Below are 23,322 nucleotides of genomic sequence, written 5' to 3' on the forward strand. Positions count from 1 at the left end.
TGGGCCAGAGCCACCTTCCTGATACCTGTGGCTTTCCCCCTCCCTGGCACCCACCCCACACAGTGGCAGGTGTTTCCCCTCCCAGGAATGATGATGAGCAGGGTGACACTGCCTCCTGCCTCATTCCTCTCGTGGGGTGGGGACCTTCCAGAGCAACAGCCACCTCACAAGGGTGGGGAGCACCTGGAGGGCTGTGGGGAAGGTGTGGGGTCATTCTTGTTGGGCAGCACTTCTCCTCCAGCAGCTTGCCAGAGCCTGTGCCATCCCACCCCATCCTCCATCTGTGATGGGTGATGGGGAGAGGGGTGGCCCCACAAAGCCTCTGGCAGCTGCTGTGGCAGGGAAAGCAGGGTTATGAGGGGCTTTGGAGAATGGCAGGAGTCAGATTGTGTGGCAGGGAAAGCAGGGTTATGAGGGGCTTTGGAGGATGGCAGGAGTCAGCTGGGTGCTGTCACAGTGGAAGAGGCAGGATGGCTGCAGCAACATCCAGTGGTTGCCTTGTGAAATTCCAGGGTGCCCCATCAGTCAGACAGTCTCTGCTCACACCTGTATGAGACGTGGCCTGCAGCAGGTCTGGGAACAGCTCTGCCAGCAGCAGAGGGGACAGCTGTGGTGGGGACACCAGGGCTGTGCATGAGCAGGGTGGTTGTGCGAGGGATGGCTGCTCTGAGGCACCCAGCTCCTGCCTCCATCAGCTGCATTGGGCTGAGTGGTGCACAGAGATCTCCCCTCCATGGCCTGTGTCTGAAGGAAGCAGGGACGTGTGCTGCAGGCCACCCCAGTGGTGTGACCTGTCTGGGAACCCACACCCAAGGGAGATCAGAAACTGGTGTTTCAAATAACAGCTTGAAAAAGCCTCAGGCATCTGCCACGTTCCACACTGCTATACAGGGAGCCTTTGCTGTGGCCCTGGCAGTGATTGCATTACAGCCCAAGCAGGAGATGCAATCACCCTTTGGCTCAATTGCATTCTGACAATAACCAGGCACAGAGGTGAGGAGAGGCTGCCTGGCAAGCACTGGCCTGAAGAGAGGGATAGGAGCCATTAACTTCTCAAAGGGAACACCACTGCCTGAGGCAGAGCAGCCCCCAGCCTGGGAGGACAAAACCTGCCACCTCAGGCTCTTCTCAAGGCATCCTTCCTCAGCTACAAGGCAACTCCATCTCTCCTGTGCTTCAGCCCAGCTGAAGGATAAATACCCTTCAGGGTCTCTGCCAGTGGGTGCTCAGGCTCCTCTTCACAAAGAGGCTGCCACGTTGTGGCACATTTGTCTGGTGAGACAGGATTAGCTCAGAGCAAAAGCTCTGTGCACCAGAGCCCACTCTGGGTTATTTTCAAAGAGGAAGCACAGCTGAAATCTCTGCAGGCAGCCCATCAGTTTTCACCCACCAGCCCCGAGCAGTTCCAGGATGTTCTCCAGCCAGGCAGCAGGGAAGGGACTGTGCTGAGAAAGAGCTGTAGTGGGCAGGCAGACAGATGTGTCTGAGCCTGCCAAGTTCTGGCATCCATTACTGGAAGCATGTCTTGACATTTATCTTGTGAGGAACGGAGACCAGACGCTGTTTCCTCACAGCACGACGCAGATCTGAAATGCATCACATCCTCCCCCAGCCACAGACGTTTCTGTGCAGGGGAAGGGCTTGACCAGCATGAAGCCCTCTTCCTTTCAGCTAGGAGATGCCGTGCCTGGTCACCACCCTGCAAAGAGCCCTGCTGCAGCACAGCCTGCCTGGCTGGATCCTCCTGGACCCCGGGGATTTTTTGTCTTTCGTGGCTCAGCTGCCAGGGTTGCCTGGCCTGGGTGATCTGGTGCTCACACAGCTTTCTGGTGTCTCCAGGAAGACAAAACACATCCTGGCTGTCTCTTTCTATTATAGCCCCTGCAGGGATTAGTTGGCAAGCCAAAGTGTGTGTGGTTTCAGTGCTGAGCCCCAGCCAGATGAGCCATGGGCCAGGGGGGATCCTGAATCTCCCTTCCCTCATGCTGGGTGGAGAGCTCTCGGTGTGCTCCCTCACCAGAGTCAGGTGTGGGGAGTGCTTGCAGCTATTGCAGCTGTGCAGGTGGGCACCACTCTCTGAAAAAGTTGCCAGCACGTAACAGAAACAGGCAGTATCAGGCTGAAGAGAGCACCTGAGCAGGAACCATGGCCAATGGGGAGCAAAGCAGATTTGGGCAATCACAGCTTGAATCCAAGCTCAGCCATGGAGCTACGACCAAGCTGCTCACCACCTCCTCCACCTCAGTTTTCCCATATGCAACCCAGAGGGAATGAACAGACTTAGACATCGTTTTTCTGTCTGTCAGGTGTCTCTTGTCACATTTTTCCCTCCTACTACACATTCCATGATTAACTTCAGGGCTTGTCTCTGCTCTCTGTATCTCTTGCCTCCTACTCCACGTTTCTACCAGCCTGTTTCTAGCCCGTGAGTGCAAGAGAAGCCCTGCACCAAGGGGTCCTGCCTCCAGCACATCTCAAAGCCATGCCACATCAACCCCAGTGTCCACCTCCCCCTCCTCCTTGCTGGCTGTTTCAGCTGCTGGGCAAGGATGGTACAACGTGCTCTGCAGAGCCTTCTTGGTCAGCTGGGCAGGGATGGGGAAGATGAGACTCCCAGCAGCATTCTCCAGGCTGGTGGGCACATCCGCTGGGGCTGAAGGCAGCCAGGCACCCTTTGGCTTTTCTAGTCCATTATTTACTCATCCTGATTAGGCTGTCCAGGGAACCCTGCAGACAAAGTCTGGGTCACAAGTTCCACTAGGTGCAGCTGCAAACATGGCCCACTTAGGTGTCTTCTGCTCCTGGTATTGACTCCCCTGATCTCCTACTGACACTGCAACCTTGTTATGTGCTTGGTACACAGAACTTGCTCAGCATCAGGAGCTAAATTTGATGAAGTCTTACACCACAAGTTGTGAATTTCCACCCAGACAGGCTGAACTTTTACCAAGTTAAGTAAGAGGGGGCCCCAGAGCTGGTTTGAGCTGGAAGATAAGGAAGCAGGGAAGGCTGCTACCATCATTAGGTCAGCTGACACAGCAGTCTTAGAGATAAGAGGAGGAACAGCCCACCTAGAGAGAGTGAGGGGACCCAGTAAAGAGCAGGAATACCCCAGAACCTAATATTAGTAGTAGTCAGGACTGTCATGTGAGGGGTGGGGAACTTACATTGTAAGGATATAATTGCTCAAGGATTTCTTTGATTGGGGTTCCTCTTTGGAGGTACCCAGCTCAAGCTGCTTTACATGTCAGATAAATAAACAACCCATTTACTCAGTGGACTGGCAACTTGTCCTCTTCAAGCAGGCCCAAGCCCTGTTGATGGTGGCATAAATGCTGGCAGGTGGGGAAAATCTTCCAACAAAGCCCAGGGCCCCAGATGGGCAGTGTGAGGCTGAGGATAGGGCAAGAAGGGGAGCTACGTCTGGACGATGCAGGACTCCAGACAGGTGATCCCACAAAAGCTCACAACAGCTGCCACAGGAACAGGACTGTTGGGAAGAGCACTCCCAGTCCAGGCTGTACTTTGGGACTCTCTGCTCCTGGTGGTGTTAGAACAGTTTGCTGGAGCCCATCACATCTGTGCCTGCAGCTCCTACACCTCCTTTTCCATGTATCTCACAGCATTCTGGGCTTTCTCATAGCCCAGTCAGGAACAGTTTTGTTCCCACGAAGCAGGAGAAACTTGCTGCCAGAGTGAGATGGATTTTCCTTTTTTTCTTCCCCTCCGTCCTGTCCTGTCCCCTCCCTGTTCCCCCCCTTCCCCCCCGCCCGTTTTCCTGTTTCCTTTCTCTAGGAGTTTGCACCTTCTTCTCCTTGTATTTCTTATGGTAACTTTAGACCAACTCACCCTGGAGAACTCATCTAGCAGCAGTGTGAGAGTCTGGTACAAGGCAACCTCCAGGATCCCAGGGATGGTGTGAAAACCCCTGTTAGTGTTTTCTTAAAGAATAATACAGCAGAATTAACTTTTCATCCCCAAATAAAGCTCAGACTTCACTTGGACCCTCTCATCAGTAAAACCTACACTAAGGGCAGAAATGGTTCGAGAGAAGCCCTCTGCACCATGCACAGCTCACAAATGCAGGGATTTGCCATCCCACCCATGCAAGTTGAAGGAGGTGGAAGACCCAGAACAGCTCAAGAAGAGGCTGTCCTTGCCAGAGTGCAGAGAAAGGTACCCTGGAGCTCTGCACGCTGGCAAAGCCCGGAAAGACCACTGGTTTGTGAGAACCAGCCACGCGCCAGGGCCACTTTGGAGAGGTGCTCCTTGGTGTCCTTGCTGGGCCCCTGCCCAGGGTGTCCAAATGAGGGAAATGAAGATGGAGAAGGGCCTTGAGAGGAAGCCTTATGAGGAACAGCTGAGGTCACTTGGTCTGTCCAGCCTGGAGAAGAGGCTGAGCACAGACCTCATGGCAGTTACCACTGCAGGCAGACCCTGATCCCTTCTCTGAGCTGACCCGCCTCAGGACCCCAGGGAATGGCTGAAGGTGTGTCAGGGGAGGTTTAGTTCACATCAGGGACAGGTTCTTCCCGCAGAGGGTGGTGGGGCACTGGAACAGGCTGCCCAGGGCAGGGTCACAGCAGCAGCCTGACAGAGCTCACGGAGCCTTTGGACAATGCTCTGGGGCACAGGGGGGACTTTGGGGTGTTCTGTGCAGGGCCTGGAGCTGGCCTGGCAGCTCCGTGTGGGGAGTCTTGGGCGCACTCCGTGACCTGGGGCAGGCAGGGGCGAGGGGCTGGCCCAGCCCTGAGGCGATGCGACCCTCCCAGGGGAAAGGCCCCGCGCGGGGCGAGGCCGAGCGGCGCCGGGGACGCCCAGCGCGACCCGGCCATCGCCGGCCGCTGTGCCCCGCTGCTGTGCCCCACCGCCGCCGGGCGGCCCTGCCGAGCCCCCGGCCCGTCCCCGGCCCGCCCCCGCGCCGCCTGGCTCCGCCCGGCCCCCGCCGCACTCGGGCGGAGCGTGGGGGAGCCCGCGGCGCTGCCGCAGCCGGGCCGGGCCGCTGAGCGCTGCCGGGGCCAGCGGGACCGGGGCAGCTGCCGCCGCGATGACCCTCAAGTCGGGCCGCAGCGCCGGCGGCGGCAGCATGAGGACGGCGCTCTCCGACCTCTACCTGGAGCACCTCCTGCAGAACCGGCCCAAGCCCGAGGTGAGCGGCCCGCTGCGCCCCCAGACCCCGCGGCTCCGCCTGCGCCCCGCTCCCGGCGCCATCCCCGCCCGGCCCCGGCAGGGAGCCCCGCTCTCCTGCGGGCCCTTAGCCCAGCGCCGTGCGCCCGGCTCGGGCCCGGCACGGGGCCCGGGGTGCCGCTCCATCCCGTGCCTCCCGCACACGCGGGGGAAGCGGGGTCCCACAGGCAGAGACCCGCGCTGCGCGTCCTGCCGGTCCCCAGCACCCCGGGGAATGGTCAGCCAGCACGGCCGGCAGGGCAGAGGAGCTGGCTGCAGGGGAGCAAGGCTCCAGCATCCTGCTGCGGAAGAGATGGTGCTTGTTTTGCTGCAAAGTTGTAGCTGGTCTGAACTGGAACTGCCTGTCACATGAGCTGATTCAGCTGCTGAGCAACCTCCAGGACGCGGCATGGGCTGCAGGAGGGTGGGGGTCTCTTCCCCAGGGAAGGAGGATCACGCACCCTTCTCACGCCTGCCCCGGGACAGGGAGTGAGCCGATGGCCGCATGCAGCCCACCTCCAACAGAGGGAGAGCAGGCTGCACCGGCCCTCCGGTTCTGCTGGGTGGGCTCCTTCCTCACCTAGTGTTCTTTGAGGCAGCTGGGGTGCAACCAGAAGGTCGGCAGTTGCCAGTGTTAAACAGCTGGTGCTTTTCTCCCGGCAGAGATTTCCAGCTTTGAAAAGGCATCCTTGGTGACGCCATGGCATAATGTGCCTGGGCTAGGGTTTCCTTGTGCCTGTGGGGAGCCTCTGAGAGAGAGGGCAGGGAGGAAATTTCCCTGAAGTGCTGTCCTTTTCCCATGGTGTTGGACACTTAAACATGCAAAAGAGGCCTGCCACATCTGTCTCACACCAGTGGCTCATCTGCTTCTCATGGTTCAACCCTGACAGAGTGCTTTGAGAAAAACAGTAGGAAAAAAAATAATTAAAGCGAAGTGTCTGGACCAGGCAACTGCTGAAAGGAGCTCTCCTATCCCTCTGCCTGCCAGATCCAGGCAGAGGGCCTGCCTGGCTGCAAACATAACAAGGATAAATTGCCAATAGCAGCAGAGCATGGAAAGTGTAGGAGCTGCCCTACAGCTTCCTGGTGTTTAATGTATTTATTTCAGGAAGAGATGGTGAACTGAGATCTGCATGAGGCCTTTTAAAAGGAGCTCTGTAGGACTGGCTTCCAGCAGTGCCCTGAGCTTGCCAGTCACAGAAACCTGTCTCTGTGTCATGGGCATGCAGAGATGGTGCTGGCCCAGGGTGGCCGTGGCCCCTCCATGGGACACCAGGGCCTTGCCCAGCAGCAATGTCCCTTTTTGGGAAGGGTGCTGAGTCTGCCTGGCTGCTCCTGCTCTGGAGTCAAGCAGGGTGACTGGGAGGTTTCTCTTCTGCATTTTCTCTGGCAGAGCCATGTGTTGGGAAGTGCTGTGCTGTGTTCCTCACGTGGTGGCAGGGCATGCAAATCATGGCAAGTGGAAGCCATGTTATTGCTAGAAAACAACCCCAGGCCTCTCCTCTTGAGCCTCACCACGTGCCTGCATATCTTTGCCGTATCTCCTGACTGACAGGTACAGATTTACCAAAAAGGTGTGGGCTTTATTTCCAGCTGTGCACCTGGTTGGCAGGATGACCTTGGGCTTGTCCCTTTATCATCTGTGACTCAGTTCCCCAGCTGTAAAATGGGCAGCGAACGTGACCTTTGGGAGTTTGGTGGAGAAGAGGAGGGTACTTCTGGGGAGAGCTGATCTTGAGGGTGCAGAGGGAGCACTGCACTTGCCTCAGGGCAGCAGTTCTCAGCATCCAGCTGGCAGCAGCTCCAAGGCAGACTGAGGTCACAGTCCCCAGGGACCAAATCCTGAATCAACCACAGGTAAAACTTGCTTGAAAGCCTAGCTAAAACTTCTGGCTTTGACTAATGAAGTGGGGAGGGCTGGTTCCAATTTTTTAATTGCAAATGTATTTTGCTGTGTTGCTGTGTGTCACAGCTACAGGGGAAAAGCTGTTTTACAGGGCTTGTTCTGGAAGCTGGGATGGCGTGGCAGGGCAGCTCCTCCTTCTGTCAGTGTTGTGGTTTCACTGGCTGTCCCTTGGAGGTTACCAGCTGCACAAACACATCTGGAAGGCTGCATCAGCCTTTTCTGGTGGGAAGGTGGTGCTTCAGCAAAACTGACTGCTCTCCCTTAGAAATCTGTTCCATCTCCATTGCAGCACTCTGTGATCTGGAGTCAGTGTGAGGGCACACAGAGCTGGCAGCACCTCCTGCTGCCATGACCATTTTGTATCCTTCCTATTTCTCTTCTTCCCTTCCCACAGAGACCTGTTGGTGTTACCGGGCCTTTTCCTGGTGTCAGCAATGTAATCCTTTTTGGTTTAAATGTTTGTTGGTTTGATTCTTGTTTTTAAACTTCAATCATATCGCTAGAAGAGGTTTTAGGTGAGATTGTTCCTGTGGCTGTGCAGGCAGACTTGAGAAGTCAGTAGCCTCTGGCAGAATGCATTACTTCTAAATGTCTGCGTGGCTGTATCTCCCCAGCCTGCTGAAGCAGCCTTAAAGCAGCTCCCAAGCTTAATTTTTTTGCTACTTTGCATTTTTTACACATTGCTGTGTTTTTTTAAGCTTTACAAGACTGAGATGGACAGATCCTGGATGGGCAGGGAGGCAAGGCTGGAAGCACTGGAGGGTGGCAGGAGATACTGCTGGGTCAGGACATCTCTGCACCAAGCAGTGCCCCAACCTCCCTGCGTGCACCCATGGCAATTGTAATGTGAGGGGTCATGATTCATGGAGGGAGCTGGGATTTTGTTCCTTACAGTGTGAGAAGAGCATGTCTTCCTGCCAGCCAAGAGGGCAATCCCAGAGAAATCTGGCTCCAGGGTTCTTCTTGCATCCAAGCTGCTGTACTTTGGGGGCCTGCTTGGCAAACCCAGCAATACTTTCCTCCACATACTCACCAGGCAGCCCTGTTTTTCCAAGGCCACCTGGTACTGAAGTCTCCTGGTTGGAGCAGCAAGGAGAGCCCAGGACCAAATCTCTGAACGTGCCCTTTGCACTGTGGTGCTGCTTTCCTCAAGTGCTGCTTCAGCCTCCTGCAAACAAGCTGCCCAGTTAATGTTTGATTTGCCCGTGGCGTGCAGCCTGGTGGAGCCAGCACAGCAGCAGCAGCCCTGGCAGACAGTGCTGACCCCACTGGGGGACAGGATGCCAAGTCCTGGGATCCCTGCCACATTCCCTGTTGGTAAACACTGCCCAAGGAGCTGGTACATTCCCTCTGCCCTGGGATATGGGGCAGGAATCTGGGCTCTTGAGGGAAGTGCAGATGGGGGTTGTGGGGCAACTCTGCCCCATGGAGCTGGTGGCTCTTGTGTGCATTGCCAGTGCAGGAGGATTGTGCAGGAGGATTTGTACCCCTGTCAGCCAGCTGCAGGGCACACAGGGCTGTTGGGCACTGGGCTGTCCAGCACCCCTGTTGCACAGCCCAGCCTCCTTGCCCACATCTGCCCCAGCACAGGCCCTGGCAGTGACAGAGCTGGGGCTGTGCACAGCTGGCAGTGGCTGGTGGCCATGAGCTGGCTCTCAGCAGCACTCACAGATATTTCCTGTGGAGCAGTGCACAAGGAGCAGAGTCTGGCCGGTCACCAGCGTGACTTGAAGGGCTCTTGAGGTCACAGACTACGCTGGGCCAAGCCAGCCATGAGCGTAGCAGCTGCCAGGAGAGTGCAAGGCAATCCTGCCAGCCAGCTCATGAGCATGGGGCATGAGAGCCACACACATCTCCTGTTTCTGGGTGCCAACATCAGGGCTGAATCTGCCACCCCGAGGGTCCTGGCTGTCCTCATGAACCAGGCATCTTCCCATCCCCATCCACTGGCTGCCCAGTGCCATCAGCAAAAAAGCCCAATCCATCCCAGCATGGCTCTGGTTTTGGAGGACCCTTCTGCATTCGGAGTTCCCATCAAGTGACTGGTGGCCATCCCCAGGCACAGCAGCCAGTCTCTGGTGACAGACCTTGTTCTCCAAGAGTCACCAGGGTGACACTGGTGCTGCGTCAGCATCGAGGGCTGGGTGTTTTCTCCAGCTCTCAGCAAAAAGCAAAGGTCAGGGCCAGGAGGCTCAGCTGATGGGGATGGTGAGGATGGGAACTCCCAGTCCCTGGAGCAGACTGTGCTGTGTCCTGGGTCATTGGGCTCTGCTGAGCCTGGAAGTTTGAAGCCAGGAACTGCATGGTCTAACCCTTTCCCAAGGCATGACCAAGATAAGTATGATCTGTGCTGGCTCCAGCTGCCTCGTGGGCACTTTGGCCTCAGGTCGGGTTGGAGAAGGTCCTTGTCCTCCTACTCCTCCTTGCACCTGCTGGTTTGGCAGAGGGGGACAGCTGACAGAGAGCTGTGGGACAGCTGTAGGCACGCACACTGCTGGATCTGTTCCTCTGCTCTGCACATGGTGTGGAAGCATCATGCCCTGTTGGGCTGGCAAGCCAGGCTGGGGGGATGGATACAAGTTGTTCTTCCTTCCACCCTGCAAGTCCGTGGCCTGGCTGCTGTTCTGGACTGGGATTCAGCCTTCTTCTCCGTGTTTAAGCCATTGGCAGCTGGAGCCCACGTGGTCACCTTTTGAGGAGGAGGTTGGGTGGCGCTTCTGGAAGTAGCTGGCTTAAAAATAAATCACTGCATCATGGGCACACAGCTCCCTGAGCCCTTCTCTCCCTGGCCTAGCCCCACAGTGCCCTTTCTGGGGGCTGTGACAGTGACTATGCCTGCTCTGTCCCTCTCTGCCAGCACCTTTCCTGCTATCCCTGTTAGTCCTGACTCTGCTGCCCCTTTCTTTGGCTCCCTCCCTGCTTTCTGCCATTGCACAGAGCTGGATCACTGTCTCAGCCAGCAGCGTTCCAGCACATCCCTACCAAAGCTCACATTATTGTGGTTTAGTGCCATGGCTGCAGCCCAGGAGCAGGTGCTCTTCACGTGCCTGCCCAGATCTGCCTCCCCACCTGGCAGCGTGGGGCTGCAGCTTCTCCTCTGCTCCAGGCCAGGGGTCAGGGGTGGGTGAGACTGAGCTGGGGCAGGGGGTCAGGCTGATGTTTCCTACCTCCTGGCATGGAGCTTCTGGCCCTGGTGCTCAGTTGACAAGTCAGGCTGTGGTGGGGAGAGGTTTGGCTCTGCCTGTCTGGACACTGCCATGTCACTGATGTAGGACTGAATCCAGTGAGGATCTTTCTGGGTGTCCCTACAGCTTTGCTGGCAGTGGCTCTCAGGAGGGTGCAGGCTGCAAAGTGGGCAGCATAGCCAGGAGCCAGGAGTCTGGTGTGGAGTGGGACAGGCAGGAGGGTTTGTTTTGCATCCTGGGCTGGTGTGGGAATTTGTGCCAAGAGGGCAGGCGAGGCTGCAGATCGAAACTGCTCTGGGTTTTGCTGGGCTAGCACTGACCTGGGAGAGGCTTGAGGAAAGTCCACTACACTTGGGGACAAACAGGCACATTTGTGAGCTGTGTGGAGACATTGCCCAGTGTGTCTGAGGGATTTAACAGGACTGTGTCAGGCTTTCTTGGGCTGTGAGGGAGAAGCTCACCAGGCAGGATGGATTTGCAGGTCTCTTTGTATGGGATCCCAAGCACTCTCTGTCAGCCCTGCACATGCTGGAAACAAAGAACAGAGGTTTCTTCAGGACTGAAAGTCTGTGCTTAGCTTCCCAGTGCAAACCAGCATGACAGGATCTGGAGCTGGGAAGGGGAATGGGATGTCTCTGGCTGTGTTGGGAGCACTGCCTTCATGCCTGAATGTTGTGTACATGGCACTGCACCGTGTCAGTTGCCCACTGATGTAGGTCAGGAAGAGTTGAACTTGCAAACAGAGATAGACCAAAGCCTGGCTCCAGTTCTCAGAGGTGAGTTCCAAACTGTTCTGTTCACTTGGTGAAGATGTCCTGGGCTTTATGCTCTGTAACAAGCTACCTGTGAGCCAAGTGCTGCTGTGACACACAAGGAGTGTTTGTGACTCTTTGCTTCAGAAGATCAGCTGTGAACTCTTTTGGCTTCTTCTACCTCTAGCTTTTCCAAATTTTTCTTACCTCCTGTGTTTCCCAGGCTGGAAAACTACAAATTAAACCCACATCCACATCTCCAAGGCTCAAGTTTTTCTGCTCCTTTTCTTTTCTTGCCCTTAGTGTCTTCTGCTCCCCTCTGCTCCACCTGCGCTGCAGGCACCTTAACAGGTTTGAGTAGCTGAGCCCCAGAGCAGGGATCCAGCACTCCCAGGTGGAGCCCCTAAACCGTGGTGTCTGTTTTGCCCCGACAGGCCATGACTCAGTCCCCAAACGCCTTGACTGAGGACATTTACACCAACGGCTCAGCCACCCTGGGCAGCCCCTCGCACAGCGGCGGCCGCGAGGTGCGCAAGATCCGCCTCGTGCAGTTCGAGAAGGTCACCGAGGAGCCCATGGTGAGAGCTGGCCAGGCCCCAAAGCTGGATGGCACCGGGGGGTGGAGGGCAGCTTGAGCTGTGCCAGCAGCCTGGCCTTGAGGGAAACAGGTCACTGGAGATCTCGGCCATGGGAAGCAGGTGCTGGACTCTGCCTTCTGCCCGGGGACAGCCCCACAAAGGGTGGTGATGCTTGTGCTAAGAGGAGCTGCAGCAGCCTGAGTTGGCCTAGCAGGGTGTTCCCCCCAGCCACTGCACAGCCCACTGTGGACATGGGCCTGGAGAGGAGTTTATGAGGCAGGAGAGCTCTCCCCTGCAGCGAGCAGTCATGGATTTTCCTGTCTTCCAGGGAATCACGCTGAAGCAAAATGACAAGCAGAGCTGCATGGTGGCCAGGATCTTCCATGGGGGCATGATTCACAGACAAGGTAACAAGGCCTTTGGAGAAGTGGTGCATGGGGTGCACGTCTGCAGGTGGTTTCTTCCCATGCAGCAGTAATGCAGGTCCTCAGCACTGCTGGCTTTCCCCTGTGACATGGGCATCTGTGCCTGTTCCTCCTCTAGGGATGTGTCAGGAGCTGGGGACTCATTGGTCTCTGTGGTTGTCATGTTAAAACACTGGAGGCTTTAGGGATAAATAAAGGGTTGGGGGAAGGGCTCTCCCAAAAAGGAGCTGGAGATCATCTGTCTCTGTGTCATGATAGGGTCACTGTAAGAAGAGATGGATCATACCCCAGGGACCATGGGGGAAGCTCTTCCCATTCCTAAAGTGCACAGGTGGGACAGGCATCCTGTAGGTTGGCTCTGCAGATCAAAAGAAGGTGCCAAAAGAAATAAATAGGTGCTATGTTCTGGTTTTGGGTCTTGCCAAGGAGGCGTGGATACGAGATGTTCTCTGCTTAGAAGAGGCTGCTTTTCCAGCCTTGGATCCAAGTGGGAAGTCTGTGCTTACCACTGCCAAAATAAGACAGGAGCCATTCCAATAACATTACTGGAGCCTGATTTTTAGTAGTATATCTGAGGCTGTAATCTGCCTGGGTATATAAATGAAAACACAAAGTCAGGAATGCTTGTGTTAAGGGCCCTGTAAGGAGGTTGTGATTGGCTTCAGGTGAGGTACTTGAGGTTGTGTTTGAAATGCTGATGCAGGTGCTTTGACCAGTCCAGAGCACTTTGCACACTGTGGAAAGCAGCCTGATGACCTTCGGGCTGGCTGGGTGTGTGTGTTGGGTGGAGGGGGAAGAATTCATTCCCCTTGTGCTTTCCTGCCATGTGCTGAGATGGCATGTGTGGTTCCAGAAGCACTGCCAGGCAAACACTGCAGTGTCCTGGCCCTGGAGGCTGATGGAGCTGTGTGAATTGGGCTTGGTGAGCAGCTCTTGTCCCTTTTCTGCATTTTCATGTTTCTCACATTGCTGGCAGGCTCCCTTCACGTGGGTGATGAAATCATAGAAATCAATGGGCAGAGTGCGAGCAACCACTCAGTTGACCAGCTGCAGAAGATGCTGGTAGGTATCTGTGTGTGTCAGGGCTGCTCCCTGGGAAGGACCCCTTTGGCCTGCATGCTGTGAGCATCCACCCCCTCCCACACACCAGAGCCAGCACACAGCTGCCTACATACAGCAGTGTGCTGTGGCAGGAGCACCCTGCATGCAGTCCCCTGTGCTTGCTGCCTGTTTCTGGCCTCCTGGATCAGCAGTGAAGGCTGTTGAGTGGGTCCCTGACATGTGCTGATCCTGTGTGGGGCTTGGAAACTACCTCTGTTTGCCAAGGCTGCTGTGCAGCTCCAGCCCAGGGCGGGCTGCTCTTGCAGACATGAGCCACACATGCATGTCATGTTGGTGCCATTTGCCTGCTGCTGAGGTCATGGTGATCCTGTCAGCCCTTGCCAAAGGCAGCTTTGGACAGGGCCTCAGAGCTGCCTTGGGTCCATACATTGATGATCCTGATCTCTGCCCAGCATATGACACCCTGTTGGAGGGAGGTGGTGCTGCTGAGAGCCCCCACCAGCAGCCTAAACAGGAGGTTTGGCCTTGCCAAAGTGCCACAGGATGTCCCTGCTCCAGACTGCAGGACCAAGGAGGAGCTTGTCTTTGTTTTTGCCTCCTGAGAAGAGTGGTTGGCCCAGGAGGCCTCTCCAAGCCTCCACGCATGGTTGACCCATGGGACCATGTGGGTGTTGTGGTGTATGTGAGGCAACAGTGCACTGGCCTGTGGCAGGCAAGAGAGTGCTGTGCTCTAATGTCACCAGGAGGGCCAGAGCAAGGGGCCAACATGGAGGGGACCTGGAAGAGTCAGCCTCTCCTCTCAGGCTCCTCACTGGAGCAGCCAGACCAGAGGTGATGCAGGCCTCCATGTTCATTCTGGTGGTGCTTAGAAGTACCCAGAGCCTTGTAGGGGTGCTGGTGTCCCCCGTGGGAATGGGACAAGTATGGCAAAGCCAAGCACAGCTATTTCTGACCAGGCTGTGGTGTCCCCAGCACTACAGCACAGTGGGGTGCCCAGGAGCCCTGCCTTTGCAGGTCCTGGCACTCAGCACCTCCCTGCACAGGTTGCTGCTGTTCAGCTGCCTCCAGACACCACCTCCTCCAACTCTTCTTTCTCCCCTTTGTTCACTAGAAAGAAACCAAGGGGATGGTCTCATTAAAAGTCATTCCCAACCAGCAAAGCCGCCTCCCTGCTCTCCAGGTAAGTGCAGCCTCTGGAGCCACGGGCAGTGCTGGGGCCTGGCTGTGGGGCAGGGTGGGACCAGAGCAAATCGTGCAGGACCAGGGCAAGGGGGTGCCTGCCTTGTCTGAGCTGCTGGAACCTGTGCTGTGCTTACATCCCTGCAAACAACCACGTGTTGGGCCTGTGTGGGTGTGTTCACCCAAAGCTGTGTAGGAACAGGGCTGGGGTGGCTGAGCCACCAGTGGTGTCTGGGGATGGGAAAGCAGTGGCAGGTACACACCAGGGAGCACTTGAGGGTCTCTTTCAGAGCCACAGCTGTGTGTGACAGGGGCAGCCCCTGGCCCTTGGTCCCTGCTGTCACCAAGGCGGGTGCAGCAGCCCCAGTAGGGGTGACGTCGGTCCGGATGCCGCCGTGCACAGCGTGGGAGGAAGGAAGCAGTGGGGGGAAGGAAGGCAGCTCCTTGCACCTGCTGTCACTGCCAGGCTGGGGGGCCTTGCTGTGTCTCCAGGGGATGACACCTGCGTGGCTTTGCCATTGAAGCCCTGCTGGGGCTGAAATAGAGCAGTGGGGAGGGCTGTGTTCTCTGCCAAGCCTTCAGGGCGTGGTAGCTGGGTTGCTGTCTTGTCCTTGTGCAGGAGCCAACCCCAGTGCAGCCCCCTATCATGGACAGGCAGGGGAGGGAGAGGAGTTCAGAGGCAGAGGGTGGGGGCTGGATGGTGCTGGGATGGGCTGAGGGAGCACGTTATTCTTTACCCAGAGAAGCTGAAGTTCTGAACGTGGTGGCAGGTGTTGGTGGCTCTTTCTTCCTCAGTTTATGTGCCCCCAGTCCTGCTCAACCAGCTTTGCATGAGTGTTTATTAAACACTGGCCCTGTCTGTCCTTCCCTGCTGTCAGTCTGCCCTCCCTGTCCTGACCCAGCCAGCTCCAGTTGGCCAACTCCGTGCCAGGGGAAAATCTACCCCAGAGGAGAAGAATGCAGTTGCTGGTTCACCTCAGGCTGGGAAAGACACAGGGACAAACTCCTTCCCAGCAACAGCTGTGCCCTGCTGTGCCCAGGGCGGTGGTGCTGTCTGCTCCCCAGAGCTACAGCTGCTTGTGTCTGTGTTTGTTGCAGTACCACCACCAAGAGTGGAGTGTTTGCACTCCTGGATCCCCATGATCACCTTTGTTTCAGTGCCTGGCAGGCAGGATGGTGGAGATCCTGGCACCATGATTTTCCCCTGCTCGGGCTCACAAGGTCGAGTGTCTCTTGGAGCAGGTCTGCTTGGGAGTGTCTTACTGAGAGGAAGCACAGGGCATTCCAGGCTCTTCAGGACCCCTCCAGCATGTTCCCTGCAGCCCTTTGACTTTAAAAGACCAAGACTTCTCGTGCTGGAGCCTGCTCAGCAGCTGAGTGTCTGGCCCCTGAGAGGGGCTGGCAGGAGGCAGGCAGAGCCCTGTGCAGCTGTGGGTGATGTGTGGAGCTGTCTGATGCCAGCTCCTAACTGGTGTAGGGGGGGTCTTTCCAAAATGTCCTGGCTTGGGACACCAGTGCTGCAGGAGCAGAGAGCTTTGGGCAGGTGCCTGGGCAGTGCCTGCTGTGTGTCCCTTGTGTTTGTGCTTCCTGGTGCCAGAGAGGGCTCTCAAAGCAAGCAGCAGTCCTCATCCTGAAAGGAGATTCCACTCTTATTGTTTTTCCTAATTTCATTTTCTTGTGAGTGCCCTCATGTCACAGCTTGATCCATATGGTCTTTTCTGGCACTGGAAGGGAACCATGTTTGTGTCCTTATGGCTCTGTGCCTGCAGCAGCACAGCTGAGGGAAATGGTTTTAATGTGGAACAAGGACAGCATGATCTACCCTGCTGAGGGATGATGAATTTCCAGGCCCTGCCTATCACATCTGAGGACAGGACAGGCATCACCCCAAGTGAAACTCTTTTCCCTCTTGCTACATGCTGTGTTTCTGGGGTAACTGACTTGCTAGGGTCCTGCTCAGCATTCCCTGAACTCTGCTTTTCACTCCTAATGCTCTACACTCTGCCTGGCGTTGCCTACACTCTGTGCCTGACAGGGTCCTGCTGGGAGTGGGTGCTGTAGACTCCCTCCCAAGGAGCTGAGCAAGCAGAAGGGACAGGGAAAACAAACTTTCTCACACCTTCTTGGTCCCCAGGGCTTCCCCAGCCTCAGGAGGGTGCACAGTGGCCTGGGAAGCAATAGCAGCAGCTTGTTTCCAGTTGCAGCTGTGATGAATTTTGGAAGATGCAGAAGGGACCAGGACAGATCAAGGCAGGGATGGATACAGCACTGCAGCCTTGGCTCCCCAAAGGCCTTGTGCCATGCAGGGATTGCCCAGTTGTGGGGAAAGGCAGCACAGAGCAGCTGAGTTGAGCCATGGCCTTCCCTAGGGCCCCTGTTGCAGCATCACCTCTGTGCTCACCCCACTGCAGAGCCCAGCTGTGCACCGTGTTGGTGGGACCCCTCTGTGGCTGGCCCAGCTCAGCAGCACTGTGCAGCACTCAGGGCACTGCAGGGAGGCTCCAGGGCAGGGTTTGAACACCACCTGTGGGTGTGAATAGAGGCAGCAGCCCTGTCAGCAGCTCCCAGAAAGGCCAAGATGCCCTCATCCACTCACCACCACATCTCACTACAGTTCAATGCCCAAGACTTTCCCCTAAGCTTTGTGCATCTCCTTTCTCCCCACTCAGCCTTGTGGGGCCTGGAAAGGCTTTGTGCCTGGAGCCATCTCTGCAGTCACTGCCTGGGAATGCAGTGTGGGAGCCATGCTCAGCCACCCTGCATGGCCAGGCTGACTCTGGTCTCCTCTCTCTTGCAGATGTTCATGAGGGCACAGTTTGACTACGACCCCAAAAAAGACAACCTGATCCCCTGCAAGGAAGCGGGACTGAAGTTTCAGATCGGTGATGTGATTCAGATCATAAACAAGGATGACAGCAACTGGTGGCAGGGCCGGGTGGAGGGCTCCTGCACTGAGTCAGCAGGACTCATCCCTTCTCCAGAGCTGCAGGAGTGGTAGGTCCCTGAAGGGCTGGATCTGGGAGTGGAGGTGGGAGCAGTGACGGTGTGCTATCAGGAGTTTGTGTTGGGTAACACCAGTGTCACTGCTGGGACAAGGAGGAAAATGTCCCCTTCGTGTGCTGCAGGGTGAGCCTTTGCCTGTCCCAGCAGCCAACCTGTTTCTCTTGCATGTCTGAGGGACAGTCCTGCTGCTGTCCCAGGGCTTGGGGTGACAGCTGGGCCGTGGGGGTGTCCTCCTCTCTTGGCAGGCGTGTGGCGAGCGTCACCCAGCCCAGCCAGAGCGAATCCCCGAGCTGCAGCCCCTTCGGCAAGAAGAAGAAGTGCAAAGATAAATACCTGGCCAAGCACAGCTCAAGTAAGTGTGAGCAGGGCAGTGGGCTCAGTCCCCTGCCTCTGGGCAGGGCTGGCTCTGTCCTCCACAGGAGTCAACCAAACAGCCCAGCTGTGGCAGCAGTGGAAGCTCAGCATACCCCACAGCTGTCAGCTTTTTTTTTATGATCTTCAAATCTTTTGATTGTCTTCATGTTCCTCCTGTGGCCACAGTCCCCATGGAGAGCAGGAGGCCAGGGCTGGCTCAGCTGGGCTCCCGTGCTCTCCCCTGTGACAATCCCTTGCACTCCTGCCCTGTGAGCTCAGGGTCCCCAGCCTCAACCCCCCCCAGGCTGCTGAACAGAGGGGAGGCAGTGGCAGTGCTGCTGCTCAGCAGTCAGGGGCAGCCTGAACTGCTCCCACAGCTGCCAAGCCTGTCCCTGGTGGGGCAGGGAGCTGCCCCTCAGCCACCCATGCAGCACCCCATGCTAAACTGAGGCAGGAGCTGGCAAAGGTGGGTGCCTGGGGACTGCTGGCTCCTGGCCCGGCCTGCAGCTCCAACCAGCAACAAACAAGGCTGTAAATCACCCAGATATATAAAGCTCCCCCAGCAACAAGCTCCCTGCAGCATCTCGCTGCCTCCACCCGAGCTCCCAGGTCCTGCTGTCCTGAGCAGAATTACTGAGCAAAAGTAATGGCTTCCCTGGCTTCTTTGGCAGCTCTCCAGCAGCCACTCTGCCCCTCACATGCTGCTTCTCTTTTCTCCAAGCAGCCAAAGGTGGATGAGCTCCCAGCCCAGTCCTCACCACTGCTGTCCCTTTGACCTGGCTTTGCTCTGACACACATACATGCGTCATGCTGGTGTGGCCAAGGCAGTTCTGACCCCTCCATGTCTCTTTTCTCCTCCACCCCAGTTTTTGACCAGCTGGATGTTGTTTCCTATGAGGAGGTGGTGAGGCTGCCTGCCTTCAAGAGGAAGACTCTGGTGCTCATTGGTAGGTTCTATCCCAGGCATCCTCTGCAGCACAGGGGCTGTGTGTGGGAACCAGAGGGAACCAGGACTGCCCAGGGACTGGGGCAGCATGGCCCTTCAACACCTAGTAAGATCTGGGGAGCATTTCTTCAGCCTGCAGCAGTCACCCCATACATAGGCTGACCCCCTCCATGCAGCATGCATGGTCTGGCATCTGCTGCTATGCTGGGGAAGGGTTAATTCAGGCATTTGCAACTCCTGACTATCTTCATGGAAAATCTCTATTAAAAGCAGCTCTGCAGTTGCATCAAAGCAAGCACTCCCACTCTGTGGGGACTGAGCACTTGGTGGTGGATTCCATGGGCAGGGCAGCCACCCAGTCCAGCCAGGCTGGTTGCTCTGCAGGCAGCAGTCCTGTCTCCAGCTGGGGCTGGAGATGAGCATCCCCCAGGGCACAAAGAGCCTCTTCCAGGGCTGATAGATACCACAGACCAGCCCAGAAAGCACATCTTGGGCAGGGCCCAGGCCAAGCCCTGCACTTTTTGTCAGACCCAGAGCTGTGGAGGGGCCCCAGCATCTCCCACCAGGCTGCTCTGAGCCAGTTCCAGTGTCCATCTCTCTCTCTCCAGGAGCCAGTGGTGTGGGCCGTAGCCACATCAAGAATGCTCTGCTCAGCAACAACCCAGAGAAGTTCATGTACCCACCTCCATGTAAGTACCAGCACAGGATGCATTTCCTCTCACCTCTTTGATCCAGGACAGCAGGTGGGAGGTGGGGAGATCTGTTCCCCTCTCCTGGGGCCAGCACTCATCCTCTCTCTCCCTCCCCAGACACCACACGCCCCCAGAAGAAGAATGAGGTGGATGGGAAGGACTATTACTTTGTCTCCACTGAGGAGATGACCCGGGACATCTCAGCCAATGAGTTCTTGGAGTTTGGAAGCTACCAGGGAAACATGTTTGGCACCAAGTTTGAAACAGTGCACAAGATCCACCAGCAGGACAAAGTCGCTATTTTGGACATCGAGCCCCAGGTAGGGAGCAGGGGAAGGGGTGGATGGACAGGGGCTGCCACAGATTGCATTACCTGGCTGCTGGCTGTGACTGTCAGTGACTGTCCCTGCCTTCTCTTCCCAAAGGAAAAGGCCAGCAAGCCCTGGGGTGGCATTTCCATTCCCAGGGCATGGGTACAGTGAGGGTGTCCCTGTCCCAGCACACAGCTGGCTGTGACACCAAGGCTGCTGTGGGACTGGGTTGCAGGGACCCTGTTCCAGGAGTCCACCCAGTGAGCTCATGTCCCCACAGAGGGGTGTCTCCTTTAGCCCCAGTGGCAGCCTGGGGAGGGCCACACTCTGTAACTGCACCCCTCTCTCCACAGACCCTCAAGATCGTCCGCACGGCCGAGCTCTCCCCATTCATAGTGTTCATTGCCCCGACAGACAGGGCAGAGGAGGTGAGTGCCACCATGTCCCCTCCTGTCCCCTCTGGGTGGGCTCCTTGGGCCATGGCAGCACCTGTACAGCATCCCAGGGCTCCCCATCACCATGTTCCTGTCTGCTTGGCTTTTGCTGGTCCAGAAGTCAGCCCAGACCTGAGCTGCCAATTCCTGCACCCCCATCCCACTGCACAATCCCAGAGGGGAGCACAGCCCAGCAGTGGGGCAGGAGCATTTACCCTGCATCAGCTATGCAAATAGACACACAAACAAGAGCTCCTTTCATTCTTTGCCTCATTAGGATGCTGATCCCTTTAACGTGAGGATGAAAGCAGCACTGATAGCGCAGTTAACTCATTCAGTGCCAAGCCACAGGCTGGCACTTCCCAGGATGCAGGGATGCTGCTTTCCCAGCCCTACACCCCAGCCTGACAGGGAGATGGGAAGAGAGGCCAACAGGAAAACCCAGAGCTGTGCTCCTCCTGGCCACAAGGCCACCTCTTCCAACCTATTGTGTTAGTAAAGCTTAGGCTACAGATAGTTTGTGGAAAGGATATTTATGCAACCTTCAGAGCAATGTTGTGCAGGTATTTAGAGGCACATTAACTGCCTGATGCAGCAGGCTGGGGAGGGGAAAAGGGGACAGATCTCAGAACAGAAAGGGCCACTCTGTCACCCATCCAGAGCGGAATGACATCCTGCTGCAGTGGGCAGGGCCAGCCCTGCTGCCAGGCACTAAATATAACCCTGCAGCTCGGCTCACTGAGGAGAGGGATGCGGCAGAGTTAATGTGACCCCGCAGAGCTCCCATGAGCAAAAGCTGCTGCTTGCCCTCCCTCCCCTCTCCACCCCCGACAGCTGCTGGCTCCATCCACAATACGGGAAAAATTAATTTTGTAAGAATAGATGAGTATTTTCAGTAACTCTTCAAGATGCAGGTAGCTAAACAGTATTTTTTTTTTTTTTGCCCCTAGGGTAATAATTACATTTAAAGTTTGTCAGTGAATGCTTTAAAGACAAGCTTTTTGTGCCCCGAGGGAGGGTGTGGTATTACAAATATTACTCTGTGCCATCTGTAATATTTTTAGTGCTGACCACTAAAGGAATCACTATTGTGATGTAAACCCATGTGGTCTAACAAAAAAGAAGGGAAGGACATAAAGACTGGTCTGATTTGGGTCTATCAATATATTTTAGGTCTATTTAATATATTAATAACAGATATAATTATATAATAGATATGATAATTAATATAATCTAATAATACCCGTTTAGGTCTATTTAAATCTGCACAGAGCAGAGCTCAGCGAGCACTGCACCCCAAGCTGTCCCTCCTCCCCAGGCACACAAGGTGCTTTGTCTTTCGAGCTCCATTAGGGAAATATGTGGAAATAGTCTGGACCTCCATGCCAGGGGCAGAGGTGCCCAGGGATGCTCCCCTGGGCTGTCCCTACAAGCTGGGCAGGAGGGAAGAGGCAGCTTTGCTTTTCCTACTGAAGTGCAGCACTAAAACCCCAGCCAAAAGCACTGGAGAGGCTGGTAAAGCTCTGCCAGCTGGTGCTGTTCTGGTCAAAAGCCAGTGGGAAGGGAGGGATCCCATCCTGCAGGGATCCCACCTCCAACCCAGCCTGGAGCTGGTGATGAATGCCCACCAGAGCACTGAGCAGCCTGCTGCTTGTGAACCTTCTCCCTGGAGCTGCCAGAGAGCATTTGAGAGGTAAACAGAGAGCCAGCAGGCCTGGCCTTGCTCTAGCAGGTAACCCGATGCTCCCAGCACCACACACAAGCCCCAGGCACCAGCACAGAGATCACACAACAGCTCCTGGGAGCTCTCAGGGTTCTCTGTGCTGACACTTCCCAAGCACTGTGGCTGTTTTGGCGTTGTGTGTTTGCTGGTGGGGTGTGCAGGAGCCCCTGAGCTGAGCACTGTGCTGTCCCTGCAGTCGGAGGCTCTGCAGCAGCTGCGCAAGGACTCGGAGAGCATCCGGAGCCGCTACGCGCACTACTTCGACCTGTCCCTGGTCAACAACGGCGTGGAGGAGAGCCTGCAGCTGCTGCAGGAGGCCTTTGAGCAGGCCTGCAGCTCTCCACAGTGGGTGCCTGTCTCCTGGGTCTACTGAGGGCACCCGAGCCCAGCCGCTTCCCACCAACCATCCTGCAGCCACTGGGAAACACCTCCTGAGCTCCCCCTGCCCCTCAGCCCGGCACAGCTCCCCTGCTGCTCCACCGACATGGGCTCGGTTCACACACTCACAGGGTGCTCACAGCCCCTCTCCTGGGGCAACAAACACGGGACAGAGGCTGCCTGGGGGCGAGCCACCTCTTGTGGCACTGCAGGGCAGGGCAGTGGCTACAGCAGAGCCCAGGTTAGCTCAGAGCACAGCTCCCTGCCCTCCCGGGCAAGGGAAAGCACAGTCCTGCTGTAGCACCTAGCTGATCTTCCCTGCAGCAGTCCCAAGAGGAGTGGCAGAACAGGGGGCTCTTCCAGGCAGATGGCTCCTGACATGGCAGGAATGCACACAACTCAAAGCCATTCCTGGAGGCCACGAGGCTTCAAGGAAGTCCAGGTCTTAGGAGGCTTCTCCCAGACCAGAGCTCCTCCATCCAAGGGTTTCCTCTCACAAACGGCAAAGATGATGAATGTGGCATGAGCACCCCCAGGCAGGCCTCACCCCATGTTCCCAGGCTGGAGTTTTCTCATTCACCCTGTGCAGCCATAGGTGTAAAAACTCACTGTATTGGAATTCTCACCGTGCAGCTTGGATTGTTACTGCCTGTTGGCCAGAGAAACTGGGCAGCAGCTGAGCCAGTCCCACAGACCAAACCCCAGAGGGACTCAATGGGTAAATTACATCCAGCCACAAGTATCTGTTGCATGCAGTAGAAAAGTGTCTACAAAGATCATCCAGGCATGTTTTCCAGTCTAGGGTGTCTCTCACTGTATGCAAATACAAAAGCCATGTTCACCCTGGGGTTTGTACTGACTCGGGCCCCACACCACCATGTCTGGGAGTTATCACCACATCCACCATGTAGGTGAAAAATCTCATTTGTGTGTTCAGTCAGCTATAGGGGCAAGGGGAAGGTGGTTAAAAAGTCTTGTGCAATTTTTTTTTAAGGATGCCAAAAATAAAAATCTATGTGCAATAGGGACCTTTGTTCTGATCCACTGCAGGGAAACAATGAGCAGCAATAAATGTGTGCTGAAACATTGCCATGGCTGGTGTTTTACCTCTCAGGCTGGGCACTGACAAAGGCTCATCAACATGACAATTTCTCTGCCCCAGAAGCTTCTTCAGGAGAGGAGCAGAGGTTGGGTACATGGTACAATCTCCCCCATGAATGCCACTGAC

At 56.1% G+C, this 23,322-nt stretch overlaps 1 protein-coding gene across 2 annotated transcripts; it reads left to right on the top strand.

Moving 5' to 3' along the window:
* Positions 1-4,923: 4,923 nt before the first annotated feature.
* MPP1 (MAGUK p55 scaffold protein 1) lies at positions 4,924-22,306 on the top strand. 2 transcript variants are annotated; one of them, XM_064427073.1, is made up of 12 exons: positions 4,924-5,149; positions 11,444-11,587; positions 11,916-11,994; positions 12,989-13,074; positions 14,186-14,254; positions 17,051-17,247; positions 17,502-17,608; positions 18,477-18,557; positions 19,165-19,245; positions 19,366-19,568; positions 19,913-19,987; positions 21,913-22,306. In XM_064427073.1, exons 1-12 carry the CDS (start codon positions 5,048-5,050, stop codon positions 22,087-22,089), a joined length of 1,401 nt encoding a protein of 466 aa, XP_064283143.1. In that variant the 5' UTR covers positions 4,924-5,047; the 3' UTR covers positions 22,090-22,306. The 2 variants fall into 2 exon arrangements, with proteins under 2 accessions (XP_064283143.1, XP_064283144.1); XM_064427074.1 differs by lacking the exon at positions 4,924-5,149 and adding an exon at positions 6,891-7,023.
* The last annotated feature ends 1,016 nt before the right edge of the window (positions 22,307-23,322 follow it).

The sequence above is a fragment of the Passer domesticus genome, chromosome 7 (genome assembly GCF_036417665.1).
Source record: "Passer domesticus isolate bPasDom1 chromosome 7, bPasDom1.hap1, whole genome shotgun sequence".
NCBI lineage: Eukaryota > Metazoa > Chordata > Aves > Passeriformes > Passeridae > Passer > Passer domesticus.

What these genes read in the sequence shown, in the direction of transcription:
- MPP1 (XM_064427073.1), top strand. Translation starts at nt 5,048, where the DNA reads ATGACCCTCAAGTCGGGCCGCAGCGCCGGCGGCGGCAGCATGAGGACG. An exon ending in GTTCATGTACCCACCTCCAT is followed by an intron (nt 19,246 to 19,365) that starts GTAAGTACCAGC and finishes CTCCCTCCCCAG; the next exon opens with ACACCACACGCCCCCAGAAG. An exon ending in CGACAGACAGGGCAGAGGAG is followed by an intron (nt 19,988 to 21,912) that starts GTGAGTGCCACC and finishes CTGTCCCTGCAG; the next exon opens with TCGGAGGCTCTGCAGCAGCT.